Source organism: Arvicola amphibius, chromosome 13 (genome assembly GCF_903992535.2).
Source record: "Arvicola amphibius chromosome 13, mArvAmp1.2, whole genome shotgun sequence".
Classification (NCBI taxonomy): Eukaryota; Metazoa; Chordata; class Mammalia; order Rodentia; family Cricetidae; genus Arvicola; species Arvicola amphibius.
The window spans coordinates 53,000,387-53,026,151 of NC_052059.1; the positions used below are offsets into that span (position 1 = coordinate 53,000,387).

A 25,765-nucleotide genomic window follows, 5' to 3' on the forward strand; every position below is an offset into this window, starting at 1 on the left:
AAGAACTACAGGCAACTGAAGAAAAGCTAGGCGTGGGGATGCCATCTGCGCCAAAGAGGACAGCATCAATCGGTTGTCCAGAGTCAAGCAGTTAACCCTGAAAGCATGAATACAAGTAGCATTATATGGACATGACAGATTATGTTTAGTAATATACATGTATGCCGGGCGGTGGTGGCGCACGCCTTTAATCCCAGCACTCGGGAGGCAGAGGCAGGCGGATCTCTGTGAGTTTGAGGCCAGCCTGGTCTACAAGAGCTAGTTCCAGGACAGGCTCTAAAAAAGCTGCAGAGAAACCCTGTCTCGAAAAACCAAAAAAAAAGTAATATACATGTATGTACATATACATATGTACATGTAATAACAGTGAAAAAAAGAGACCATGAATCTGAAGGAGAAGGGGGAGGGGTACATGAAAGAGTGTGGAGGAAGAAAAAGGAAGGGGGAAATATTGTAATTACAATATCAACAATAAAATTTAAATAGAAGAAACGTGGGGGGAGAGAATTAGGTGGAAGATGTGGAGGTGGCAATAGGGAACGAAAACAGGAGGAAAGAAGAGATGAAAACAAGAGAAATACAGGAAGGAAGAGGGAAGGGAGAGTGAGAGAGAAGGGAGAGTAAAGGGGGATGAAGGGAGGAAATGGGGTGGAAGGGGATGAAAGTGGGAGGAAGAAGAGTGGGGAAAGGGAAGGGGAAGAGAATATGGGGAAATGGAAAGAGGAAGGAGATAAATGGGAGGAAAGATAGAGGGAAGAAGGAAGAGAAAAAAGTGAAAAGAAATAGAATGGGTGGAGGGATTTAGGGAAAGGTATTGAAAAGGAGGGAAAGAGAAGAGAGGGAGGGAGAGAGGGAAGAAAGTGAGGAAGGAAAAAAGGAAGGAAGGAAGGAAGGAAGGAAGGAAGGAAGGAAGGAAGGAAGGAAGAGAAAGGAATTGGGAATGAAAGGGAGGGGAAAGGAGAAAGAAGAGGAGAAGGAAAAGGGAGGAAGGAAGGAAAGGAAAAAGAAGAAAGAAGGGAAGGAATGGAGGGAAGGAAATGTATAAGAAGGAAGGGAAGAAGGGAAGTAAGAAAGGAGTAAAGAATGGATGAGAAGAGATAGAGAGACTCAGAGCAAAGGAAAGGAGAGGAGAGAACAGATGAAGAGAGAGGAAGGAAGGAGGGCGTGAGAGGCGCAGGTGGGAGAGCGTAGGGAGGGGGAAAGGAAGGAGATGAAAGGGAAGGGAAGGGAGGAAGGAAAAAGGAGGGAGCATGGAGGTCAAATGTGAGAATTAAATAAGATACCAAGGGGGAAAGGGAGGGGGATAAAGGTGGAAGGACAAAGGGAGACAGAAAAAGGAAAGAAAGAATGGAAGTTAGAAGAAGTGAAGGAAAGACATGAGAGAGCGTGAAGAAGAGGAAGGTGGAAAGGGAAGGCAGGGAGGAGAGGGAGGGGGAGGGGGCTGTGTATGAAAGAGTGTAAAAGGGGAAGAAAGCGAGGTAAAAGGAGGGAAATGGAGGGGGAAGAAAAGAGTGGGAAGCAGGGGAGGGAAAGGGAATTGAGAAATGGGGGAGGGGTGAAAAGAAATGTAGGGGAAAGAGAAGGAAGGGGATAGAAAAAGAGAAACAAGGAAAGGAAGAAGTGGGGAAAGGTAGGAGAGAGGAAAAGGAAGAAGGGGAAGGGAAGGAAAAGATGTGGGCAAAAGGAAAACAGGAAAAAGAGGGATGGCAAAAGGAAGGAGGAAAAACAGGAATGGAGGAAGGAAGGGAGGGAAAGAAAAAGAGAGGGGAGGGGGGAAGAAGGGAGGGAGAAGAGGAAGGGAAAGGAGAAGATAAGGGAAGAGGGAGCAAAGCAGAGAAAGGAAGGGAAGATTGAGAGAGGTGGTAGAGAAAATAAGGAAGGATAAATAGGAGGGAGAAAAGGAAAATGGAAGGGCAGAAAGGAAAAGAGAGACTAAGGAGGTAAAGAATGTGGTAGAAGGAGGGAAATGGGAGGGAATGGGAGAAACGTGAGGGAGGAGGAAAGTGGGGAAGGGATTGTCACTGTCGGCAAATGAGAAGGGGCTGGTCGGAAGGCTGGTGAAGGTAGAATGACAGGCATGGGGAGAAGAGTGTCCTGGTCAATTTTTTTTTGTCAACTTGCCTCAAGCCAGGATCATCTGGGGAACAGGAACTTCGACTGGGAAAATGCCTCCCTCAGACTAGCACTTAGGGAAATCTGCAGGGCTGAGGAAAGGACTAGGAGGGAGGGAAAAAAGGAAAGAGGGAAGGAACGAGGAAAAACAAAATGCCCAGAAAACATAGAAACATGAATATATATACATACTTCTTCTGTTTGGATTAAAGAGGAGAGCATCTCCCAGGGACGCGGTGTTGAGGGTTTAAGAGTCGTGTCTCACAGCCTGTCTTCCTGGTAGAGAACCATCAGCTCTCCCCTCACTGGTTAGATAGAGACACACATGGAACCAATTGTTCTTCCTCTGGTTAATGAGTCAGCACAAGGCTATTACCTTGAAAATAAAAAGTGAGGATGTGGTGGAAGATGATTCGGGGTCGGGGGTAAAGACTTGCCATTCAAGCCTGATGACAGGAGATGGAGTCCCGGGTGAACATGTACAAGATGGAGAGAGCCAACCCTGCAGTCCACACACATTCCGGGATATACACTCCCCACATAGGGTTTCTCTGTGTAACAGGCCTGGCCGTCCTGGAACTCACTCTGTAGAACCAGATTGGCCTCAAACACACAGAGATCTGCCTGCCTCTGCCTCTGCCTCTGCCTCTGCCTCTGCCTCTGCCTCTGCCTCTGCCTCTGCCTCTGCCTCTGCCTCTGCCTCTGCCTCTGCCTCTGCCTCTGCCTCTGCCTCTGCGATTAAAGGCATGCCCCACCACCTAGTAAAATCGTATTCTTTCAAAGTCCAAATATCCTGCTAAATCCTAAGAATGAGAGAAAGGTGTCAGCCACATGGGCAAAGGAAAAGACCTCTAAGGCAAGGAGCAGTACCCATGAAACCATGAAGGCCTAGAGCCCACACCCGCCGCAGAGAAGCCTGCAGCTGTGGTGTACTGCATCAGGAGAGTGGAGCACAGGAGGGCCTGAGGCTGGGCCCAGGGGAAGCTTTGGGGCTCCAAGTCACACATGGGTATCTTGAACTCGCTTTCCTACGTCCATTCTGTGTGAAGGTCCTTCCTTGTACGAGCGCCAGCCTAATGAGAGCCAAACTAGCAAGTGAAGATTTTTCTTACATGTCTGGCAGCTGTGGGAAAGCCTCCCCTCAGCCCTGTCAGGACCAGAGACTTGGTGTTATATTAAGTCAGTCTCTCTTTTTTGTCCTAAAATAGCCAATACCAGCTAGGATGGCTCACACATGTAACCCCAGCACTTGAAAGGCTGAGGCAGGAGGATTGTGGTGAATTTGACATTACCCTGGGTTACACAGTACCAGGCTAGTCAGGGTTACATAACCATAAAATGGTTAAAAGAAAATAGAAAAAGAAAAGAAAAGAAAGAAAAAATAAAGAACAAGGGGTTAGCAGGGTTCCAATTTACCCAAATTCAATGTAAGGAGCCGCAGAGTCTGAGGAAAACAAGAATTTTTCCAGCAGGCTTCTGTTTCTTCTGATTGGTCCGAACCGGGTCACATGATCAACTATAGCTGCAAGGCCAGCAGAGGAGGTAACTGATGGCTTTTCAAGCCTGTGTGGCAGTCAGAGGCAACGGGGAATGCTAGCTGAATCATCCAGCTGTGTCATCTGCCGTGCTGCTGTGTCTGGAAATCCAGGGAAAGTACTTTCAGAGTGTCTGCAAGAGTATCAGGGAGCAGGAGCTGAACACCATCAAAGCTGCCTACTAACGTTAAACACACTTTCGAAGATGTCAGGGAGGAGGACTTTTCACGCAGGTGACTTCTGTCACCTTGGAGCAGGACCTTGGCAGATTATTATTTTTTTTAAATGTTTCCTCTGGAATGACAGTTCAATTCTCTGACTAGAGCAAATCCAGCCAAAGTCATGAATTCCACCCTCCTCCCCACCCCATCTTCTTCAAAGGTCACCTCTCCTCACTCCTGGAAGGAGGCACCTGCCTCACAGGCCAGGGCTGGAGAGCTGAGAAAGGAAGGCTAATGCTGCCCGTGCCTGGCCAAGATACACAATCACGTTAAGACAGATCCTAGGGATAAACACCGAGGGTAAGGTAACAGAAAATATCCACACGGATTGGGCTACTCTGATGTGCATGTCCTCTGTGAAAAGAACCAAACACAGTGAGGAACCTACTGACAAAAAGCACCAAGATGATACCGGTGATGTTAGAAACACGTCTGACCCAAGGGCAAGGGCAAGGGAATGACTTCTCCATAAGAGGAGATTATGCTAGCGACCCATTCATTCAACTTCATTAGTCTCGTTATATAACCTGTGTTCAAAGTATATAAAATTGAGATGACAATCGTACTAGAATCCCAGCACAAATTTGTTGCACAGAATATCAAATTTTCTGCCCACTTCAAGTTTCTTTATGGAATAGTAAGTTTCATATCCACCTCAAATCTCTGCATGGAAAATTTCTCTACGGCCAAACCAGCTACTTAACTGAGGGATTCTTCAAACCGATGTGTATTCCTACACAATATTAGTTTTTGTTTTTTAAGTGTGCGTTACTTGACAAAACACCAGCCAAAGGCGACTTAAAGAAGGGAGGGTTTGTTTGGGTTCACAGTTTGAGGTTCTAGTCCATCACAGAGGGGAAGGCATGGTGGGAGCCAGTCACGATCAGGAAGCAGAGAGAAATGAATGCTGGTTTTTGACTTGTCCTGCCTTTCCCCTTTTTATCCAGTTCAGAACTCCAGTCCATGAAAACGTACCACCCACAGGCATGGTGGGTCTTCATTCCTCAGTTAAACATCTCTGGAAACACCTCTACAGAAACACCCTTGTGTCATAGATGGTTCCAAGTCCCCTGAAGTTGACAATGAAGGCTAGCCCTCAAACACAGCGTCTGCCTCTTCTGGAGGAAGAATTTCACATGTGTTTGTTCCTGCAGGACAGCTTGTGTGTACTAGGTTGTATGTAGACAAGTGTGTGTGTGCTTTAGTGTGTGGAGGCAATTGTCATGGTTATTTTTAGCATGCCACAAGTCTTTTGGGTTCTATCATGGACTGTTAACACGGATAGAAGCATACTCAGGACCAACAGTCAGACTTTAGACCATCAGTACCAGATGCAATTGGTCTATGTGAGTGAGAAGAGGCCACATGTGTGTCCCTACTATTCCTTGCCATGGACTGCAGGCAGCATCCAGACCTGTGACAACAAGACAGGGCCAGGTGCCACCCTGTGTCACTAGTGACATTTCATCTTGGTTAGTGTGAAGCTGTGCATCTGACGCTTCAGCCTTCTTCTTTCCCTCGGATTCTAAACTTGTTGTTTGACCACTCTCCGTCACAGCTCTCCCTCAGACTTCCGCCTCTCAAAGAACCAAGAAGGGTCTCTTCCCTCTGCTGGCCGGCGGCATCCCCACACCTTCCCTCTGCCTCCCACAGCCCTACCACTCCCCATCTGTGCACGCGCAGCACGGTCAGCATCTCTTTTCTCTCTGCAGCACTTTCTGGATGAATACTCAGATAAAAATGCCCACTCAGACAAACAAGTTTGGGTCCAGCACATGACTCAAATCCAGTGTTCACACAAAGGCATGGCTGAGAACTGCAGGTGGTGGCAGCTGGGTTCTTTAGGAAGATGTGACTTCAGAGAAAAGCCCGTGTGGACTATCGCACAGAACCAGAGTCAGCAAGCTGAGGGGGCAGGTGACAAGGCCTGATGTGCCACAGAGCCTGAGTCTGCTTGCAGCTGCCACCACAGGCTGCAGACAGAATGGACTGAACTATGTACTCCTCACAGTACTGAGGACTGGAAGTTCAAGTGCAGGTAAGATAGGTCTCATCCCCATCTTAGCCACACGGCCTCTTTGCTGTGTGTCTCTGTGGTCTCTGTTACGAGGGTTCTAATCCTATCATGGATCCGCACCCTTAAGAACTCATATAACCCTAATTGTCCTCCTCAAATACCTTACCTTTGAATACTCCTAAGGCTTGTTGTAGGAAGCTGCTTGTTTGTTCCTGGCTGCTCAGCCCTGAAATAACCGCACAGAAACTGTATTCATTAAATCACTGCTTGGCCTATTAGCTCTAGCTTCTTATTGGCTAGCTTTTACATCTTAATTTAACCCATTTCTATTAATCTGTGTAATGTCACATGGCTGTGGCTTACTGGCAAGGTTCCATCCAGCGTCTGTCTCTGGCAGAGCTACATGGCTTCTCCATGACTCTGCCTACTCTCCCTATATATATCTGGCTATATATATAGCCTGGCTATGTTCTGTTAAGCCATTGGCCGAAAGCAGCTTCTTTATTCACTAACCAATAAAAGTAACACATAGACTTCCCACACCAAAGGCTGCCAGGTATTAGGAAAAGCTTAGTTACCTGGGACACCGCCCACATGCACACACGCACACACGCACGCACACACCTGTATCAAACGACGTGCTTGACTTAAATAATGGAAATAAGTGTTTCCCCTTAGCAACCTCTTGACAATGCCCATTTCTACTCAAACATGCTCCTGGGTAGATGTGGGATTGGGAGACATGGGGCAAGTCTGACCTAAACTGGTTTAAGGTAACATGCTCAGGAAGGCAGCTATGTTTTCTGAATGAATTTTTTAAAAATCCTCTGTTTGCCATCCTATGCCTAAAAGGGGTGTTCATTTAATTAAAGCCAGATGAACCATGGGAAGGGACATGCACCAAAGGGGAAAAAAAGTTATGTAACCCAAACCTGTCAATTTAAATGGAGAATCACCAGAGCTACACTCCTAGAAGTCAGCTCCTCCTTATGGAATTCTCAATAATGTCCAAGGCCCTTGAGTATTCTAACTCAGGAGGTTGAATGCCTTGCTCGACAAATTTCCATTTGCTCTTAATAAAACTTCTTGCTGCCTTCCTCTGTCTCTCTGTCTCCCTGTCTTTCTACCTCTCTGTCTCTCTCTCTGTGTCTCTCTCTCTCTCGTGTGTGTGTGTGTGTGTGTGTGTGTGTGTGTGTGTGTGTGTTTCAATTCTCTAAACAAAGCACCGAGAATCGGGAAACATGGAGTCCAGCCAGTAACCTCCAATAACACCATTACCTTGAAGGCCTGAAACACATAAATCTTAAAGAGACACCAGCATTAAGGCAGTTCACAACACTAGAAATGCTGAATAAACATGGCTGAACAGCTAGCTGAATTACTGTCCAATGCTGCCCGTGTGCTCCTCACACAGCATGCTGGGGGATCTGTGTCGGGATCCTTCCCCACTTGAGGCCCCTGGTGGAAGATCATAAACTGGTAGGGTTCTGTGGATTACTGAGTAACAAGAGATGACAATGAAAACAGTCCACCAAGTGAGACATCCAGTTATGGATGACCGCGTACTATCTGCTGCATCTGTTTACGTGCCCAGAATTGGTCCATAGAAACCCAGAGCAGAGGGGTGGTTGCCATGGCGAGTGGGAATGCTATGTGGATGCTCATGAGTTTGGGGGTCCTTTGCAGGGTGGTGCACATATTCCAGAGTCAGAGGCTGGCAATAGTTTTTGCATTGTTGTAAATAGTCTAAAAATATATTTATTAAAATGACATGTTTCATAGTGTGAAATAACATCTGGAAAATAAAATAAAACCCTTAACTGCTGTGAAACCAAAGGCTGCCTCCCAGGCTACCATGTGCAGAATCTCTTGAAGCAAAACATTCTAACTTAGCTACACGGGCTTTTCTGGGGAGCTTAGTGGTTGTTGGTGTTCTCGGATTTTTGTTTGTTTGTTTGTTTGTTTTATGTTTAGGTGTTGTTTTGTTTTGGTTGTCTTCTGTTAGCTGTCCTTCAATACCCTTAGTCCACTATCAGAATAGTCAAACACAGGCATCTGCTCTCTCATGCACACAAAGCCAGCTGCAACAAACCCATCTCATCAGCACATTGGGTCCTCCCCAGTGTCTTCCCCTCCTTCTCGCTCCATGCTGGGCCCTGGGACAGCTAATTCTCCAGTTTTCCTACATGGCCTTTGCATACACCCCTCTTTGCATACACCCCTCCCTCCTTCCCTCTCTGTCATTTCTTCCAATTCAATGCAATTGTCCTTGCTGGGGAAGCCTGATGCTTCAGGAGGCTTCACCCAGATCTCTCTCTCTCTCTCTCTCTCTCTCTCTCTCTCTCTCTCTCTCTCTCTCTCTCTCCCTCTCTCCTTCTCCCTCTCTCTCTCTCTCTCTCTCTCTCTCTCTCTCTCTCTCTCTCTCTCTCTCTCTAGTTTGGGCTATATTTTCTCCCTAGGTGGGATCTGTCTCTCAGGCACATGCGTCAGCAGCTTGGCAGCCCCAGAGGACCTAGGCAGAATTCATCTGGCAGGCCACACTCACTCCCCAGGAAGCCAGAAAAGGGGGCGGGACTTCCCTTGTCCTTGCGCTCACGGAGACATAGTTAAGGTTTATTTTTAGTGTCATTAAACATGCCTTGGGAAATGAGGTCATGTTTCTGAGTTAGCATTCCTGCCTTTTCTACTTCCAAAGAGGGGCATTATGAATTCCCTGGAGTGCTCTGAAGTCATCTGAAAATAGGATGGTACAGGTTTTACACGAGGCTTCTGACTACGCCATTAATTTTAATGAGAGCTGGGTGTTTGGATGCCAAAAATCCTGAGTGGGTTAGTCAAAGGCAGCTCTGCCAAAGTAACGCTAACCGGTGAGGGCCTTGTGTACATATGCACAGCAATCCAGTCATACAAGGGCACTTTGCATGAGAAAGGAGAGCCCTGACTTGAGCCCCCAGACTTTGGGAGGTGACACATCTTGAGCTGTACAGGCCTGGGAGTGTTAATCCCACGTGTGGTTTTTGAACTTATGATGGATGCTGATTAAACATCCCCCTCTGTGATTTTTATAGGAAACATAGGATCGTAGTGAGCTGGCCGCACAGGAATGGGATGAGCTGGCTGCACAGGAATGGGATGAGCTGGCTATAGCAGGAAGGTGTTCAAATGAGCAATGTATCATAAGAGAGTCTCAACCCAAGGCACCAACGTAGAAAAGTCTTTCCATCACGAAACTGAGGAAACGGAGCACAAGACAGAAAGGAGTGTGGGCCAAGCATCCCTCAGCTACCTACCCTCCAGCTCCCCTTTCTCTTGTCCTCTAGAGGTCGCCATGCTGCATGACCACACTTTTCTACTGAATGGGATCAAGGCGGTTGCTATGTTCTCCTCTCTCTCTGGGCCTCTTCCTTCCCTTTCTCTTTGGCTGAATTATTGACCAGCTAATACTAATATAAAGGCAGGCAAGAGGGTCTTGAGGGCCTTACACCCTTCATCTCAGCTGAGCTGCTTTTCCCAGCGATCCCGACTCTTTCCCACCCTCCCTTCCTCCCCAGTTGAGTTCAGTAAACAGAATCTCTGCGCATTATACCCCCAGGCCCTCTGCTGGGTGTGTGTGTGGGGGGGGGGGATCGAAAGTGGTGGTGATCTTAGCACCACTTCTGCTTGTGACTGGGATACAGACATACAACGAACAGAATCACCACCCAAAGGCAAGTGCTGATGTCAAGGAGACCGATAAAAATCAGCATCAATCATTAGATATGCAGAGGGTGTCTTCCATTATTGGGGCTGTCCTGGGCCAACAGCAGCTATCCTGAAGGTTGTTTTGTACCTGAAATGAAATCTTTTTTGTCTTTTCTTTTCCTCTCCCGTTGTCATTCTTCCTAAGCACACTGCAGAGTCATATCTGTGTGTCATGTTGTGTCATTGGTTCTGACCAGGAGTGTTCTCGACAAGACCAGACTTCAGTCCCTCAGTGTCCCTCCTGCTCGCGGGCTAAGTATCCCTTCAGAGCAGCTCTGGCATTCCGTGTGTGTGTGTGTGTGTGTGTGTGTGTGTGTGTGTGTGTGCATGCGCGTGCCCATGTGTGCACATATGCCTTTACAAACAGAAATGACCTTTTTCTCATGGATGGAATGACTGCCAGCAACACTGGTCATCCTTAGTGGCCATGGCAGTACCCTCCAATCACTGCACACGGGACGACAACAGTCACTTCTCTCAAAAATGTTTGTACTTTAACAGGAGATTTTAATTGCTACTACCACATGGAACGTGGTAGTAGCTGCCATATGGTACCATATGGTATCAAAGCTACCATACATCAATGTATTCACATCTTACAGATGATAGAGGAGGAATTCTTAAATTTGGGGTTCAGTTAAGGGAAAGGGTAATCAGAACAGTTCTCACTTTTAATCACTGATCACGTAATACATTCCAAATCCTCTACACCCACGCTGTCATATTTAATTCCCAGAAAACCCTGCAAGGAGGTGTTATCGTTACAGTCATAACTAAGACTCGGCACCCCGTGTGAATGAGAGCTTATCTAAGCTTCCTAGCACATGTGAGTGAGAGAAAACGTGGAGCCTGGGATCATCCAGTCTCTGCTTAGGTTGGCAGAGACCACAGCCAGCGTTCTCTGGGGACAGCAGCATCCTCCGTGCTCTCCTAAGGACTAAGGACAATTTAAAGTCCCCAAAACACAGCACTGTCAGAGTCCAGCTGAATGCAGACAGCACAAAGCTCTCACACATGCCATAGAAAGAAAACATGTCTACACGAGATCTCCTGAGTAAACTGGGAGTGTGGTAGTCACAGGAGAGGATAGAAGGGGAGAGGGGAGGAAGAGAGGGGAGTGGAGAAAAGTGTATAGCTCAATAGAAACAAAATAAAATTTAAAAAAATAAAGAAAAAATGTCTAAAGTTTACACCTTACAAGAAATACTTGGGCCCAGAAATGTGTGAGATCTGGGGTTTTTCAATTTGGGAATATTTGTGCATATATAATGAATTATTTGGGGATGTGACCTGATTCTAAAAGGGAAATTCATTTGTGATTCAGATACATCTTATATACACAGGCTAGAAGTAATTTCGATCAACTATTTCTAGCATGCTTTCCTCTGATTATGACCTATAATGTTTCATCCCAAACCCTAAAAAAATTATTTTTGAGCATTTTACTCAGGATTTTATAACTTTGTGATTAGAGATGAACAACGTATACTTAATGTAGGATAAATGTACAGAGATCACAAAATAGAGACATTCAGTAAAAAAAAAAAATCTTACAATCATCTGCTTACCTAAAAAGATCTTCCAACTGCCTATTTCCACTCAGCTGAGCTATTTGTCTAAAAATACACTCACCTCTACTTTGCTTTGAAATAGCACATCAGAGAGAATCCCACGAGTCTAAGTTGATTAAATATTCTTTGACCAGAAATCACTAAGAAAAAAAAAAGGTTATTTCTAAAAGCAAAAGGGACCGGCTTTGGTCATCTCTTTCTTTAAAAATTCCTTGCTTATGTTAACAACAGGGATTTTTACTGTTGGTGTAGAAGGTCCTTGCTTTTATGGCTGGGGATCAAGCAGAGGGCCTTATGGTAGACAGATCCCTGATGCTGAGTTACACCCTTGTCCCAGCTACAGATTTTTCAAAATAATATATCAACGTGTGATTTACACCATTTCTAAGTATCTGGGTTTCTCAAGAAGCAGATCAAGGGTTCCTAGCCCACGTCTTGCAGGCCCATTGCCGCAGTAGCTTGGAACAATGAATGGTGGAAACCACACCCCCAGAATTACAGAACCGAGGAATAACAGGTCTGGTGAAGGGAGAGCACGTGCCACAACCTTGCTCATGCAGCCGAGGGGACTACACGGCGCATGCTTTTGCTGCTGTTTCCGAATAGTTACAGCGATCGGCAGGCATCCACTGGCGGAGACGCCAGTTAGAAATGGGTTGAGAGAGTTTTATTTTTTTATTTTTCTAAGGAAAACTGGAGATGAATCCATAAAAACCAGGATGGCTGGATCTTTCACCATCGCTGCACTCAAGCAGAAGCTCTCATTTCCTCCACAGTGATTTAGGAATCCCCATAAAACCTGCTCACTTGCTCTAAGAGTTACGAACAGCATAGACCTTCGCATGGCTCTATAGAAAGACTGGTGTCTTGTTTGTCTACTAACTGGATTATTTCTATTTGTTTGGGGATTTTTGAGGGAGATATCTTGGCCTTGGGTGTTTGTTTGTTGCTTTGTTTTTTGATTTTTGGGGGGTTGTCTGTTTTTTGGAGAGGGGGTCCTCTTCTGTTGCTCAGGCTAGCCTGAAACTTACTCTGTACCTCAGGATAACTTGAAATTCACGCTGTAGCCCAGGTTCCCGTTAACTCCCAGTAATACACCTGCCTTTGCTTCCCCAGTGCTGAGATTACAGGCGTGAGCCACAGCACAAGCTACTTTTCTTATGACCTTGTCATTAAACCAAATGGCATCGAATAAATGAGATTAACTTATATTAAAGAATCACAGAGAAATCACTTTCCCCACTCCTGCGTTACTTGGATCGACTCGTGGTTTCTAAACAGGATTCCCTTCCCAGGGAGAGTCATCTGATGAATTCACTTAAAATCCTGGTGTTTTGTGCTGGGAAATACACACATTTTTCATTATTCTCACAGAAAAGTTATCTGTTGATTTTTCGGCAGCAGTGTCCATGGTCGCTGAGTAAGGGTTCTTGCTGCTAAGCTTGCGGATCTGAGTCTGATCCCGAGGATTCACGCGAAAGGGGAGCACAAACTCCCGGAAGCTGTCCTCTGCTCCCCAACACCATGGCATGCACATGCCCACACATACACACAATTAAAAAGTATGCTTAATAAAGGAGTAAACACTTGGGCTGAGACTGGACTCAGTGGGTTCCCAGTACCGACAAGAGTAAAGATTCCAGCACCCTAACTGAAATGGCAGACACGATTGTGTGAGCTTCCAGCCCACACTCAAGGGTTTGCTGTGGCCTTGCCCTGGCTCCACAGGGTCCACAGAGTCCCTTCTCCAGTTTGCATCTGCCCAATAGGAGAACCCCACACCCCCAGGTGACTGCCATGCAGTTTGAGAACTCACACACAGCAGCATGTCGAGGTCCATGTTTTCCACGGACCTGGTCATAGAGACCAGGGCACTGTATGATGGCTAAGACTTGCTTTAAAATGCAGACACGCAGGGGCAGAGCTTCAGTGGGAGGGGAAGGTGAGGGTGGATCTTGATAGGAGATCAGCATGTGGGCACCCCTCCATAGGAGATGAGAGTGGGGGTATTCCTCAGTAGGAGGTGAGGGTGTGGGTGACCCTCAGTAGGAGGTGAGCATCTGGGTGCCCCTTGGAACACTTTCCTCTTTTTCTCTAGACATGTCTGCAATTTTTAAGGATAACCTTTTTTTTTAAGAGGTAAAGAGGCACCAAGAACAAGCACAGGGTTCTGTCCTGTCCAGCGGAAGGAGACGTCCGCCCTGCACAGGGCCTCTCCACCCACCCAGCTAACCTTCAGAGACAGCAAGGACACTGGGCATTTTGTTAAACACAGATCATGCCGGGTCTCAGAAAGCGAGTTCACGAATTCACTGTCCAACACCCACCTTGGGGTTCACCATGGCTTGACTTGGACCTTCAAGTCAAGGTGACTGCCCTTCTCTAGGACCCTTGCTCTGCCTATCACACCCAGGCTTCAAGTACAGACTGAGCACCCTTTATCTGAAATGTCTGGATTTGGAACTATTTCTGATTTGGGATATTTTTCATGCGGAAACATTGGCATCTACACGATGTCCCCTGTAGACAGACACAAGTTTTACTAGTTTGCTTTTGTCAACCCAACACAAACTAAGGTCACCTGGGAGGCGGGAACTTCAATTGAGGAAATGTCTCCATCAGACTGGCCTGTGGGCTTGTCTGTGGGGTATTTCTTGACTTATGATTGAAATGGGAGGGCCTAGCCTGCTGTGAGTGGTGCCATCCAGGGCAGGGGTCTGGGTGGTGTAAGAAAGTAGGCTGAGCAAACCATGGGGAGCAAGTCAGTAAGCAACACCCCTCCATGCTCTCTGCTTCACTTCCTGCCTTGAGTTCCTTCCCTGACTTCCTTCAGTGACAAATTGTGTTACCTGGGAGTTGTAAGATGAAACAAACCCTCTCCCTCCCCAAGGTGGTTTTGCTGAACGTTTTATCTTGGCGACAGAAGTCTAACTAGGACACAAGCTTAAACTCAAAGTCATTTATACTTCAGATATTTCTCAGGCAAATCACCTGGCTGTGATTTTGTGTGGGTTTTGTTGTTGTTTGTTTCTTTGTTCTTGGTTTTTAGTACACTTCCGTTTTAACTCTACACATGAGATAGTGAGGCATTTCAGATTGCACATGTTGGGACCAGGGATGCTCAACCAGTTCAGCTCCTATGCCTCAAGAGGCTCAAGAGGTAAGAAAGCTGCTGCTGTTGACCTTCAGGAGCCCAAAGATGCTTCCTCATGGCTCACTTCAACCTTTCCGTAAGCCCCAGTTAATTCCACTCTCATTCTGGGGCTGCAGCCTGACTGTCCACTCAACATCCAATGAATAAGGGGAACCAAGTTGCTATTACTTCTGTGATGGTGACAAAATGCCTGGCAGAAGGAGAGAGGGTTTGTTCTGGCTCACGGTTTCTGTCAGGCAAGGCTGAAGTGTGCGGTAGCTTGTCACACCGCACCAGACCAGGAAGCAGGAAGCTCAGGTGGGAGCCAGTGGCAGACAGGCCTTCACTGGTTAATCCTCACTTCTAGCTGAACCACACACTCCCAGAGGTTCTGTAACTTCCCCAAACACCACCAGCGGTGGGGTCAGGTATTCAAATTTGAGAGGTACCAGTGGATACTGGGTACCTTACACTGCAACTCACAGTTAGGACAAGGAGCCAGGAGGTCGGGCACTCATTCACGTGGTGTCATAGGTCCAACTCAACAGGTTCGTGGGGATAATTGTTCTCACAGTGTGGAAACAGTCACTGATTCATGGCCACAACACTGCAAATGGCGATTCAAAGCAAGCAGGGCCAGCTTGGCTTATACTATCCCATGACACCATTTCCTCTCACAGAGGTGGAAGGGTACTTACAAGGAGTTTGTTTTGCACTGTTTTGATGTGGCTGTTTCTAAGGCAAAGAGGAGATATGGGGACAGGGCAAGTCCCACATTCCTCTTTCCTGGGACAGGCAAGGCAATGGCTCTGAGCCTGGGACAACACAAGGTGAAGCCACAGTGCCCAGGAAATAAGGGACAGAGACATAGAAGATAAATGTCACATGTTTGCTCTCACATGCAGAATGCAGAATGTAAGAATTATACAAATTCTGAAAACAGAAAGGGGACCAGAGAGATGGGAACAAGAAAAGATGTGGGATAAGTATAAGCTTTCATGGAAAATGCCCCAATGAAACACATTGTTTTCTATAATAAATACATAGTAATAAAAATTATGATAAAAATAAATAGTGGGCAAGACTGACTTGGCACAGCACTACCACAAGGGCCCTGGCCACAGCCCTTCTCCCCCACCTCAACACACACTCTACAGCAGCTTTGGGCTCAAGGGCTCCACTGGGTCATGGGGATGACCTCTTGTTCAGGACACCAGCTGCAGAAGCATGGTGCAGACTCCACGGCCCAGGGACTCAAGTGGAAAGAACATGAGCCTTTATCCCCGAGCCCTTGTGAATTATCCCTGCCCCAAGCACGCCCAGAAATAGCTGGGAGAAAATGAAGCAGATGACAGAAGCAAGGGGTTTGGGGTCCTGTCACCCAGGAGAAGATTTGGAGCCAGTGAAACATGCGGGGCACACCAATTGCCCTTACTTGTTCTTGTGGGCTTCTGAGACCTAGGGGGTATATAGACTAATCTCTAAACCACTGACCCAGGCTTGCCCCCAGCACTGGGCACTGCTACTTGGTCATGGCTCCAAGCCCAGTGTCCTTCATCAGGCATGCTGGCTTGGCATGGTGTCTTGGCCCTCCACTGCCCACCTGCTCCTCCCTGTCTGTACTTGTTCCCAGACACTAGAACTGCAGATCGGCCTGCCGTCCAGAGAACTGCTCTGCCATCTACACATTTGCTCTTCCATTTGGGGATCATACAAATAGTTATTTGGTTTTAGCCTCCGGTTCCTGGCACAGAAGCACCTAAAAGCCTTGGATCTTCCTGAGTAAGAAGAGCGTGCCTAGTCATCCACAGTGGACTTTGAGTGCAGAGGCAGAGGTGACTCTTTAGTGACCTCAGGATGGAGGCTAGGGGCCAGAAGAAGAAATCGTGTCATTCAGTCCCCCTCTCCTCCCCACCCTTAAGAAACTCCAAGGAGAAAACATGGGATGGAGGTTGAATTCAGTCACCAATGGCCAATACTAAGTCATCTCAATATAATGGAAGTTTAATACGAACTCCAAGGCAATGAAACCGAGGGAGCTTGTAATTCTGTGAACGTGTCAAGGTGCTGGGAGGGTGGATGCTCAAAGGGGGCCAGGAAAAATCCATACCAGCACCCCTCACCACACCATACCCTCTGCATTTTTTCCAGTTGGCTGGTCCTGGAATATATTGAATAGACAGAATCCTTATAATAAACTGCAACCCTCTGCATTTCTCACAGTTGGCTGGTCCTGGAATATATAGGATAGGTAGACACCTTTATAATAAACTGTAATCTTAGGAAAAGTGATTTTCTTGGCCCCAAGTTATTTCAGCAGATTGGGAAACCCAGGTTAGGGGCAATTTTAGGCATTTTCTAAGCTGCCATCGGTTGGCTGGTTATGCAGAAACCTAGGTGGTCTGGGGGTCCCACTCATTGGTAGCTGACATCTCAAGTAGGTAGAGTCTCATGGGACTGTGGCTTTGCTGTCAGGGTTTGTGTTAGCACTGGGTAGCTAGTGTCAAAATTAAAGTGTTGATCACCCAACTGATACTGGAGAATTAGGGGATCTCCAGCGCTGATATTCTTCTTAGATATAGTCAACATTCTAATGCAGCCAGGGCTGTGGAGATACAGTCTTTGGAGAGACTGACAAATAGGCCAACAGAGCCCATTGGGTGAATATGCTGGCCAGAGCCACCACCACTTCCTATCCTGTTACATCTTGTAATGGGTTCCCTAACTTCCCCCTCTGCCCCTCAATGGACCAGCTACAGAAACACATTGAGAATGGTTCCCTTCTCCATTACAGAGACCCAGGTCCTGGTTACTGGAACATTTTTCCCCCAACAACTTATGATCAAATCTCTCCTTGCCTTCAGTGCTTGCTCAAATTTCACCTTCTCTGATCGCCAACATGTCCTGGCCATGCTATTTAAACTGGCTCTTGGTCCCCCTGTGACTCAGCAGGTGTCCCCTTTCCCATGCTTCCCTTTGGGCCCATACATTGTATAGTTTGTTATTTTTGTTTTGTTTTGCTTTGCGTCCTTGTTTACTTTCTATTGATGTGATGAACGTCATGGCCAGAAACAACTTAAGATGGTAAGGGTTTATCTGTTTTCACGTCCCAATCACAGCCCATCACTGAAGGAAGTCAGGGCAGACACTCAAATAGGAGCAAAGGTGGGGACTACGGAGAAATGCTGCTTAGTGGCTTGCTCCCCATGGCTTGCTCAGCCTGCTTTCTTATACAACTTAGGGCCACCTGTCCAGTTATTACACCACCTACAGTGATCTGGGTCCTCCCACATCAATCAATCAATCAAGAAAATTTCCCACAGATATGCCCGCAGTTCAATCTGATGAAGGCAATTCCTCAATTAAGAGTCTCTCTTCCCAGTGTGTCAAGTTGGGAAAAGAAAACCAACCAGCACACCCTGCTAATATATATTCATAAGACTTGGTGTCCATTTTATTTCTATACATAAAATTCATGGCCTTGGTGCCTAACAAATCCTTAATCTGTGACAGGTGAATGTATGATTCTGAGGACACAGCTGGTTTACAAATGTCCCAGCATACTGGGGTCCTGGGATCAACGTAAAGTCTGGCTCACGGGGCTGGCCTACAGAAAGACAGAAGAGGAGGCTGGGAAAGCCTCAGATGACGTGTTCTTCTTGACCAAACCCAGTAGCTCCTTGGCCAACTACAGACAGACCCCTATTCATCAGGCCCCATCAGTAGGCTGTCTTTGTCCTGGCTAAGGTCAGTCACGGCAGGAACTGTTCAGTTAGCTCAGGGAGAATCCTCTAGTCTCAGTACTCACCACTCTGCTTCCTGCCTCAGGAATCCTGCGGCATCCATTTAACAAGAATGCTTTCATGGTTTTCCATAGACCCTCCCTCTGCCCATTGGCCAAAATGCCATAAATCTGCCTATCTTCTGGAATGCTCAGAGCTGGTACTCCACCTTCAGTTTCTAAGTCCTGGTACCCGTCACTACAATCCTAAATAGCTTTCCTCTCTAATGTAACAAGGGTCAGAAGCAATGTGCTCTTTAACACAAACGGTACCATGACGTGTGCAAGATCAGCTTCATCGCTGGGGTCTCAGCGCCTTCACCCAGGACTCCAGATGCGCATCTTTGAAACCTTGGCCATCTTTCCTAACTGGTCAGCAATAGTCGGGCAATCACACCCCTGAGCCACTGCTCCCCATGACAGCCCATACTTAAAAGCAGAGTAAGGTAGGTCTACTTCCCACAGTCCCGAGTTGAACACCCTAGAGACTGCATGGAGTCTTGGGCAGACAGAGGCTCCACCAAAGGCCCAAGCTCATGGAGCCTGGGCTTGTGCATAGAGACAACTGGGTTGGTGCCCCGAGCATCTCTTGCACAGTGCCCGCAGGAATTTCCCTGAGGTCTGAAATCTCCCGCTCCCTATGTGGCCTGTGAGCTCCATGCTCCTGCCGCTCTCACTGAAGGTTCCCTCTTGTGTCGGATTCTACAAAGGATGGACTTTGAGCCCCAGTGATGTCCTCCGCTTGGCTCCTCTCAGACCTTTCTCTTTCCACTACCTGTCCCCATCCATCCTCCTTTTATCACACCTTAGCCTCCTCTTCAGTTCCTGCGGCTTCCCTACTATTCTCCTATTCTGACAGCCCCTTCCTCAGCTCTCAGCCCACCCAATAGTCACCTTCCCTCCTCTGCCAGCCACTCCATTCCCCATAGTCATTTGAATTTGAGACTACTGCCACCAGGTGTTCTCAAAGGACTCGGAGACCCCCAAAGCTAGGTATCAGGACAAACAGCATCTTGAAAATGCCCTCCATCAGTAACAGTAGAAATCAGTGGCTTTTTTTTTTCCTGGGAGCACGACAAAAACAATTCACATAAAGATGGGAAGTGAGATGAAGAAGGGAGCCAACTGTCTCACATAAGCCAGTGACTGTCAACCGTTCTGCTCGCCGCATGTGGATAAAATCTTAGGACAACAGCTGCGAGCTTTATCTGCACCTGTGTGCTTACATGTGTTAGACACGTATGCTTTATTTACTTCAGTAAGCCATTGCCAAATTAACGTATGAACCCCCTTAACGGGGTGCTGTTAAAAACTGGCTTAGCAACAGTGGAACACATGGGTGAAATTCTCAGCTCCCTAAAAGAAGAGACGTGAATTCAAAGTTTTCCAGGTTCGAATGATTAAAGTCAATTTTTAATAAACAAGGCCAGTTTGGAATTACTGCTTTAGTAAAAGAGGGTATGTTTTCAGTTGTCTGGATTAAGTTTAACACAAGAATTGTGCTTACTAGTCAATTACTAGTCAATAGTATCATAACAAAGTGTTTGGAATTATTTTTAAGTGGATGGAGTGATGGCCCTGAGGTTAAGAGCCACATTAACCTTTCAGAGGACCCAAGTTTCATTCCTAGCATTCATGTGCTGTGGCTCACAACCAGCACTAACTCAGGGAACCCAACATCCTCTTCTGGCTTCTACACATGTATTGACATATATGACATGACCCATACATACACAATTAAAAAAACAAATAAACCTTTAAAATTAAATTACGACTTTAATGTAGAACAAATGTGTAAGTAAAAGATGAATTGCTGGATACCAGCTACTACACAGACATGGAGAACAGCAAGGAAACAAGCCAAAATTGATGGATTTGGTATCTTCGTGGTTTTTGTTTTCCTTTTCTCTCCCTCCCTTTTCTTCCTTAATATTTGTCTAACATACATACGCTGTCTACAGTTAACAGAGTAATGACCTGGGCTGGTAGCAAGGGGTTTTATATTATAACATAGCTGCTGGAAATGTTCCAAAATCTATTTGCAATTTATAGCCTTAGAGTTGTGTTAGATAATTTCTAAATAAAACACATTGCTGATGACACACTAATTACTACCTGAAGGTTTACATGGGTTTGGATTATTTTTATATCATACAGAGATGCCAGTTATATCTTAGTCTGTTGAGAAATTTGAAACTTCACACTACAAATCAGCAAGTCTACCAACACCATGAGATAGTGTTGGAAGAAAATTGGGTAACTTGCTCTCTAATTTTGGCTAATGCCAGGCAACTCACAATGTATGCACCTTATTTTGTTAAAAATATTAATAAAGGGTTTCCGGGGAGCTGCAAATAGCTCAGTTCATAAAGAGCTTGCCATGCAAATGTAGGACCTGAGTTTGATCTTCAGAAACCATTCAAACAGTCAGACATGTCAGAGCTCATCTATAATCCCAGACCTGGATCCTGGTGCATGATGGGCGGCCAGCACTGCCTACTCAGCATGCTCTGGGCTGATAAGACCCTGTCTCAAAAGAAACAAGGTGGACGGCTCCCGAAGAGCAATGCCTGAGGTTCACTTCTAGCTGTCACATGCATGTACACACACATGTATGCACACAAACACACAGGCACATGTGCATGCACACAATACGAGGATTACCAGTTGTTAAAAGTTATAAATAACTGGAGGCTGAAGAGATGGCTCAGCAGTTAAGAGCATGTGGCTGCTTTTCCAGAGGACCTGAGTTCAGTTCCCAGCAGCCCTGTTGGACAGCCCACAACTGCCTCAAACTCCAGCTCCCCAGGGATCTGATAACTCTGGCCGCTGAGGGCACCTGCACTCATGTGCACATACCCCCTTCCCCCACACAATTCAAAATAATGAAAAACTTAAAAGTTATAATTAATGTATAAATGAAGCTATTAAAATAATAATGTGAATATAAAGAACTTTGTATGTTAAAGGTTTTCCTTTAGAGATGAAAAAAAGTGACTTTTCTTTCTGAAGTAAAATGACTGGGTGTTCGAAATGAACAACAGAAAAATGTAGAACAAAAACCTAAGGGGGGTAAACAGTTGCAGAAGCTTTGTAGAAAGTAACCCAAAATAAATCAATGTGTCAAGTCCTCCCAACATGAGATCAATGCATCAAAGTTTAAAAAACAGCTGGTTTTTGTTATTTTGAGTTGTGGGATTTTGTCTGTCTGTCTGTTTGTTTGTTTGTTTTGTTTTTGATTAAGGGTCTTCTCTTAATAAAAAAGATTTCAAAGAGATGTGAGTTTTTTGGGTTTTGTTTGTTTTGTTTTGTTGTTTGTTTGTTTGTTTTGAGGTACAATCTCACTCTGTAGACCAGGCTGACCTGTAGATGCTCCTGCCTCTGCCTCCTTAGAGCTGGGATTAAAGGCGTGAGCCACCACATCTAGCTGGAAGTGTCGTCTTTACTCGTTGGATGATTCATCTAAACTTTTAAAAGAAGAAAGTTTTTTTAAGTTTTTTTTTCAAAATCTATGTACATGTGTGTGCCTGAATAGGTTTATGTGCACCACAGGTATGCAGGAGTCCTTAGAGGATGAAAGAGGGTTTTGGACCCCTTAGAACTGAAATTACAGGCAGCTGTAAGCCACCATGTCAGTGGTGGGAACAAAACCTTTGCAAAAACATCTGGTACTTTTTTTTTTTTTTTGGTTTTTCGAGACAGGGTTTCTCTGCAGCTTTAGAGCCTGTCCTGGAGCTAGCTCTTGTAGACCAGGCTGGTCTCGAACTCACAGAGATCCGCCTGCCTCTGCCTCCTGAGTGCTAAGATTAAAGGCGTGCGCCACCACCGCCCAGCTCACATCTGGTACTTTTAACATTGAGCCATCTCCCAGCCTCTGAAGGTCATTTGCTTTTCACATATAAATGTGACCGTCTGAATCTTTGTTCCTTTGGTTCCATAGACAGACAAGAATTTCATCACAGCAACCTAATATCCTATTTAGTCAAATGTTCAAACACTTTTTTTGCCTTCTCCAAATTAGATTACTAAATAAATCTAGACCTCAAACTGACCTTGAGATTTCGGGGGGGGGGGGAGCAAAGCAACCTCTCTAAATGTGTTCTTTTGCCTTATGAAATGAGTGTTCATTATTGTAAGACTAATAAAGGTTTATTTGCCATGTTGAATTGAGTATAACACATTATCAAATCTTCTAAGAACTCCAGGATTTCTCTAATCAAGACTAAATTCATACGAGGAAGTAATACTAATTAATTCTACCACAGGCCTAGAAAATGTTCTTTCTGCCATACATCCCAGATGTATATGTGATACATCGTATCACAGTTCTGGTCATTACTTGCAAACATTAGGTGCTGCAAAAATAACATAATTCTCCTGTTACATAATCTCTGCTCTTTAACCAGAGCAGCCCAGGCCCCTTGTTGCTCACTCAGAGTCGCTCATGTGTTTCGATTATTCCTAGAAAACCACACTCAGCCCCTCCGCCTTCTCCTGCTTCCCCGTGCTCTGCTCCAGGCAGTGACCATGGCTGGCACTGGTGTCCATTCAATCTCCAGAGACATTTGAACAGGAAGTCCACTGGACCTGTGGCGCCCTGACTCCATCCCCTGAAGAAGCATCTAGCTCAGCATCTAGAAATTACAGTTGTCACCCTCCATACTCAAAATATAGATTTATAATTTATCCCAAAGGTCTTTGTCTTTCTTATAATTTTCCTAGAAATCCCCTCACTAAATGCCTGACTTCTTGAACCACGGAGTCTCAAGAGATGCTTTCGATGGTCCTTAGTGAACATGAGGGTGGGATGAGGATAGACTTGGAGATGTGGGGTAGACTTGGAGATGAGGGAGAGACTAGGAGCAGGATAGCTCACCTTTCTTTGAATAAAAATTCCAAATTCCTGTCCATCTCTTCCTCTATTCAACTGGTCCTGTCCCTAGCCTATCTGACCCAGCTGCAGCAAGCATCCCACTAACTCCACATAGAATCTACTTTTGGTGTCTAGTCACCTTTACCGACACCATGTGACCATCTGTCAGATCCAGTGTAACTAGAATCCTCCTTCCTCTGAGGTCACTAGTCATTTTTCCTGCTGCCTCGGTTGGTATTCACTCAGATCAGCTCAAGTCTGAACACCAGCAGAGACATGTGGGATCTGCAGCCAGGAAGCTGAATGAAGCTGTCAGTGGATGCACAACTGTGTGTGCACATGTACGCATGTGCTCACACGCATGTGCGTGTTGCTGCTCACTGACATTTTAGTTTTTAGTAAAGTGAGAATTCTAAAGTACCTAGAGCCTATATAATGTTCTTCCCTGAAAAAATACACTCAGATCTAATTCTTATTTCCCTTTAGATATAGATAGAATTTATCATCCATGGGTGATTGCAAAGGAACCTACATTATTGGGCTTCGTTCTGATGATTGACAAGATGCAGTTTGTGTCAGGGCCAGTGAGTGTTCTATGTTAATTACTGCAGACGAGATTTCTTAGAACAAATCAGCCAACTGTTAAGTTAAACGAAAGCAATTCACTTTTCATTTGTAAAAGCATCTACTTCCAAAATGAAGGGGACAGGTACCACTATGGAAGAACTTGAGAAAACGTCTAAAAAACTACAGACTACTGCAAAGGGTGATGAAAGTTATTCATGCGCCTCTCGTGTCTAACGACAGCGTCACTACTTAGTTCCAGGTGATTCCTCTTGGTCCTAGCAAATGCAGAAGATGAGGACTGTGTCAGCTGGTTGATGGCACCCATATGCATTCACACATTTCAAAAGCAAGCGTGATGGTTTAAGCATATAATCCCAGCCCCGAGGAAGGGGGACACGTTCAAGACCAGTCTTGAACGCAGATCAAGATTCTGTTCCTAAAGACTCCCGAGGACCTTAGGCAACAGCTGCTCCTGAGAAAGCGACAATGTTCCCATTAACGTGCAGTTTTTAGGAGCTACTAGAGAAACACTGTTGCTGTTGTTTAATTCCTTTTAGTAGTTCAAGTCTGGCAAAAGAAAATTTGAAGTCTTTTCATCTACGGATATCAGATTGAGATGTGAAGTCTTTCTTGTTTTATGGTACTAAAAGTTCAACTTTTGAGCATGTTACTTTAATACGTCATTCAAGTAAGAGTAGCACTCTGATATGGCCACCTTTAATCCCAATCCTCAGGGGACAGAGGCAGGTAGATCTCTGAGTTCAAGGCCAGCCTGGTCTACAGAGCAAGTTCCAGGACACCCAGGACTATTTCACAGAGAAACCCTGCCTCGAAACACACACACACACACACACACACACACACACACACACACACGCACGCACACACAGACACACAAAGGAAACATAACAAAAAGAGTAGCACTCTGTTTCATGCTTAGAGAGAAAGCATGCTTTTATATATATAAATATATATATACATTTTTACATGCACATACATATGTATGAAACAATAATCATCGAAGAAGAAGCTATTAACATGAGGAGGGTTGCATGGATTTGAGGGAGAGTAGCCGGAAGGGGCTGGAAGGAGAAAGGGGAGACGGAAAGTGATGTGATTCTATTTCAATTTAAAGTATCCGAAAAGAAAAAGAGCGCAAATAAATTTCAAAAGGAATAAATAAACACATAATTTTGTTTAGGTCCTTAAGCTTAAAGATGAGGCACATATTCATAAAATAGCAACCAGGAGGACCGCAAGACAAAGGTTCCCTCTATACTCTAACCAAGGCTGATGACCTGAATTTGATTCCTAAAACTCACATGGGAGAAAGAAAGACGACAAAGCTAGTCCCTTGATCTCCAAACCCACGGGGGTGCATACACATAAACGAATAAATTATCACTTAAAACATTAACTATTTACCTCGTCTCCTGGGTCTCCATGATCCCTACTTCTGGAGCGATTGTCCTTGAAAACCACAGATGTTTCCCGTCTCCTTCTGCTTAAGGCTGGCGAGTGTTTCCTTTCAGAGTGCATTCCCAGCGAAGCTCTTCCTGGCTGGTGAAAAGCCCGTTTCCCCAGGCATCTGTCATCGTCTGACGTCAGAAAACATTGTGTTTTGTGCCTGTGTTCTGTGTGCTACTCTGGTCCGATAAGGTCGCCTTTTAACGCTTGCTGGGAGTTTCCGGCTTTCCTCGGAGGCGCTCTCTGAGGCGCGCTCGCTCTGAGGTTCTTCTGTACGGAAGGTGCAGGGTGAAGATGCTGTAGAGGTACTGGGTAGGGCAGTGCCCACCCTCATCTCAGGAGATAGGGAATATTGGCTGCTGTGAATGCTTCTCCCAGCTCAGGAGCTACCGGCATCTTGGCTTTACTTCAAGGACCCTGAGGGAAAACAGAAAAACAAGGTAAAGGAAAGAATAAGGAGGATATAAAATGTGTGCGCTGAGGACACAGTTCGCACAGGAGATGGCCAGGTCCTGAGCATCAGTGACCTATTAAATATAAAGTATCATTGTGCTGCACCTCTGCCAACCAGCATGACATTCCCCCGTCCCCAGCCTCCCAACAAGACACACACCAACAAACACAGGCGTTACTAGCTATGGACGCCTCTAAAATAATAACCGTATCTATTTATCGACCTAGCTCATGTGTTCAGTGTCCCTGATTTCTTCCTACTGTGAATCCTACTTCTCAGTATACCTTCTTTGA

General features: G+C 45.7%; 1 protein-coding gene across 1 annotated transcript in view; it reads right to left on the reverse strand.

The window, feature by feature from the left end:
* Positions 1–25,071, reverse strand: part of Sacs (sacsin molecular chaperone) — a 71,583-nt gene extending 46,512 nt beyond the window's left edge. Inside the window, exon 1 of the mRNA XM_038310453.1 lies at positions 24,977–25,071. Within this exon, the coding sequence (XP_038166381.1) occupies positions 24,977–24,996 (20 nt within the window). The 5' untranslated portion in view covers positions 24,997–25,071. The remainder of the gene's footprint in view (positions 1–24,976) is intronic.
* Between the last annotated feature and the right edge of the window lie 694 nt (positions 25,072–25,765).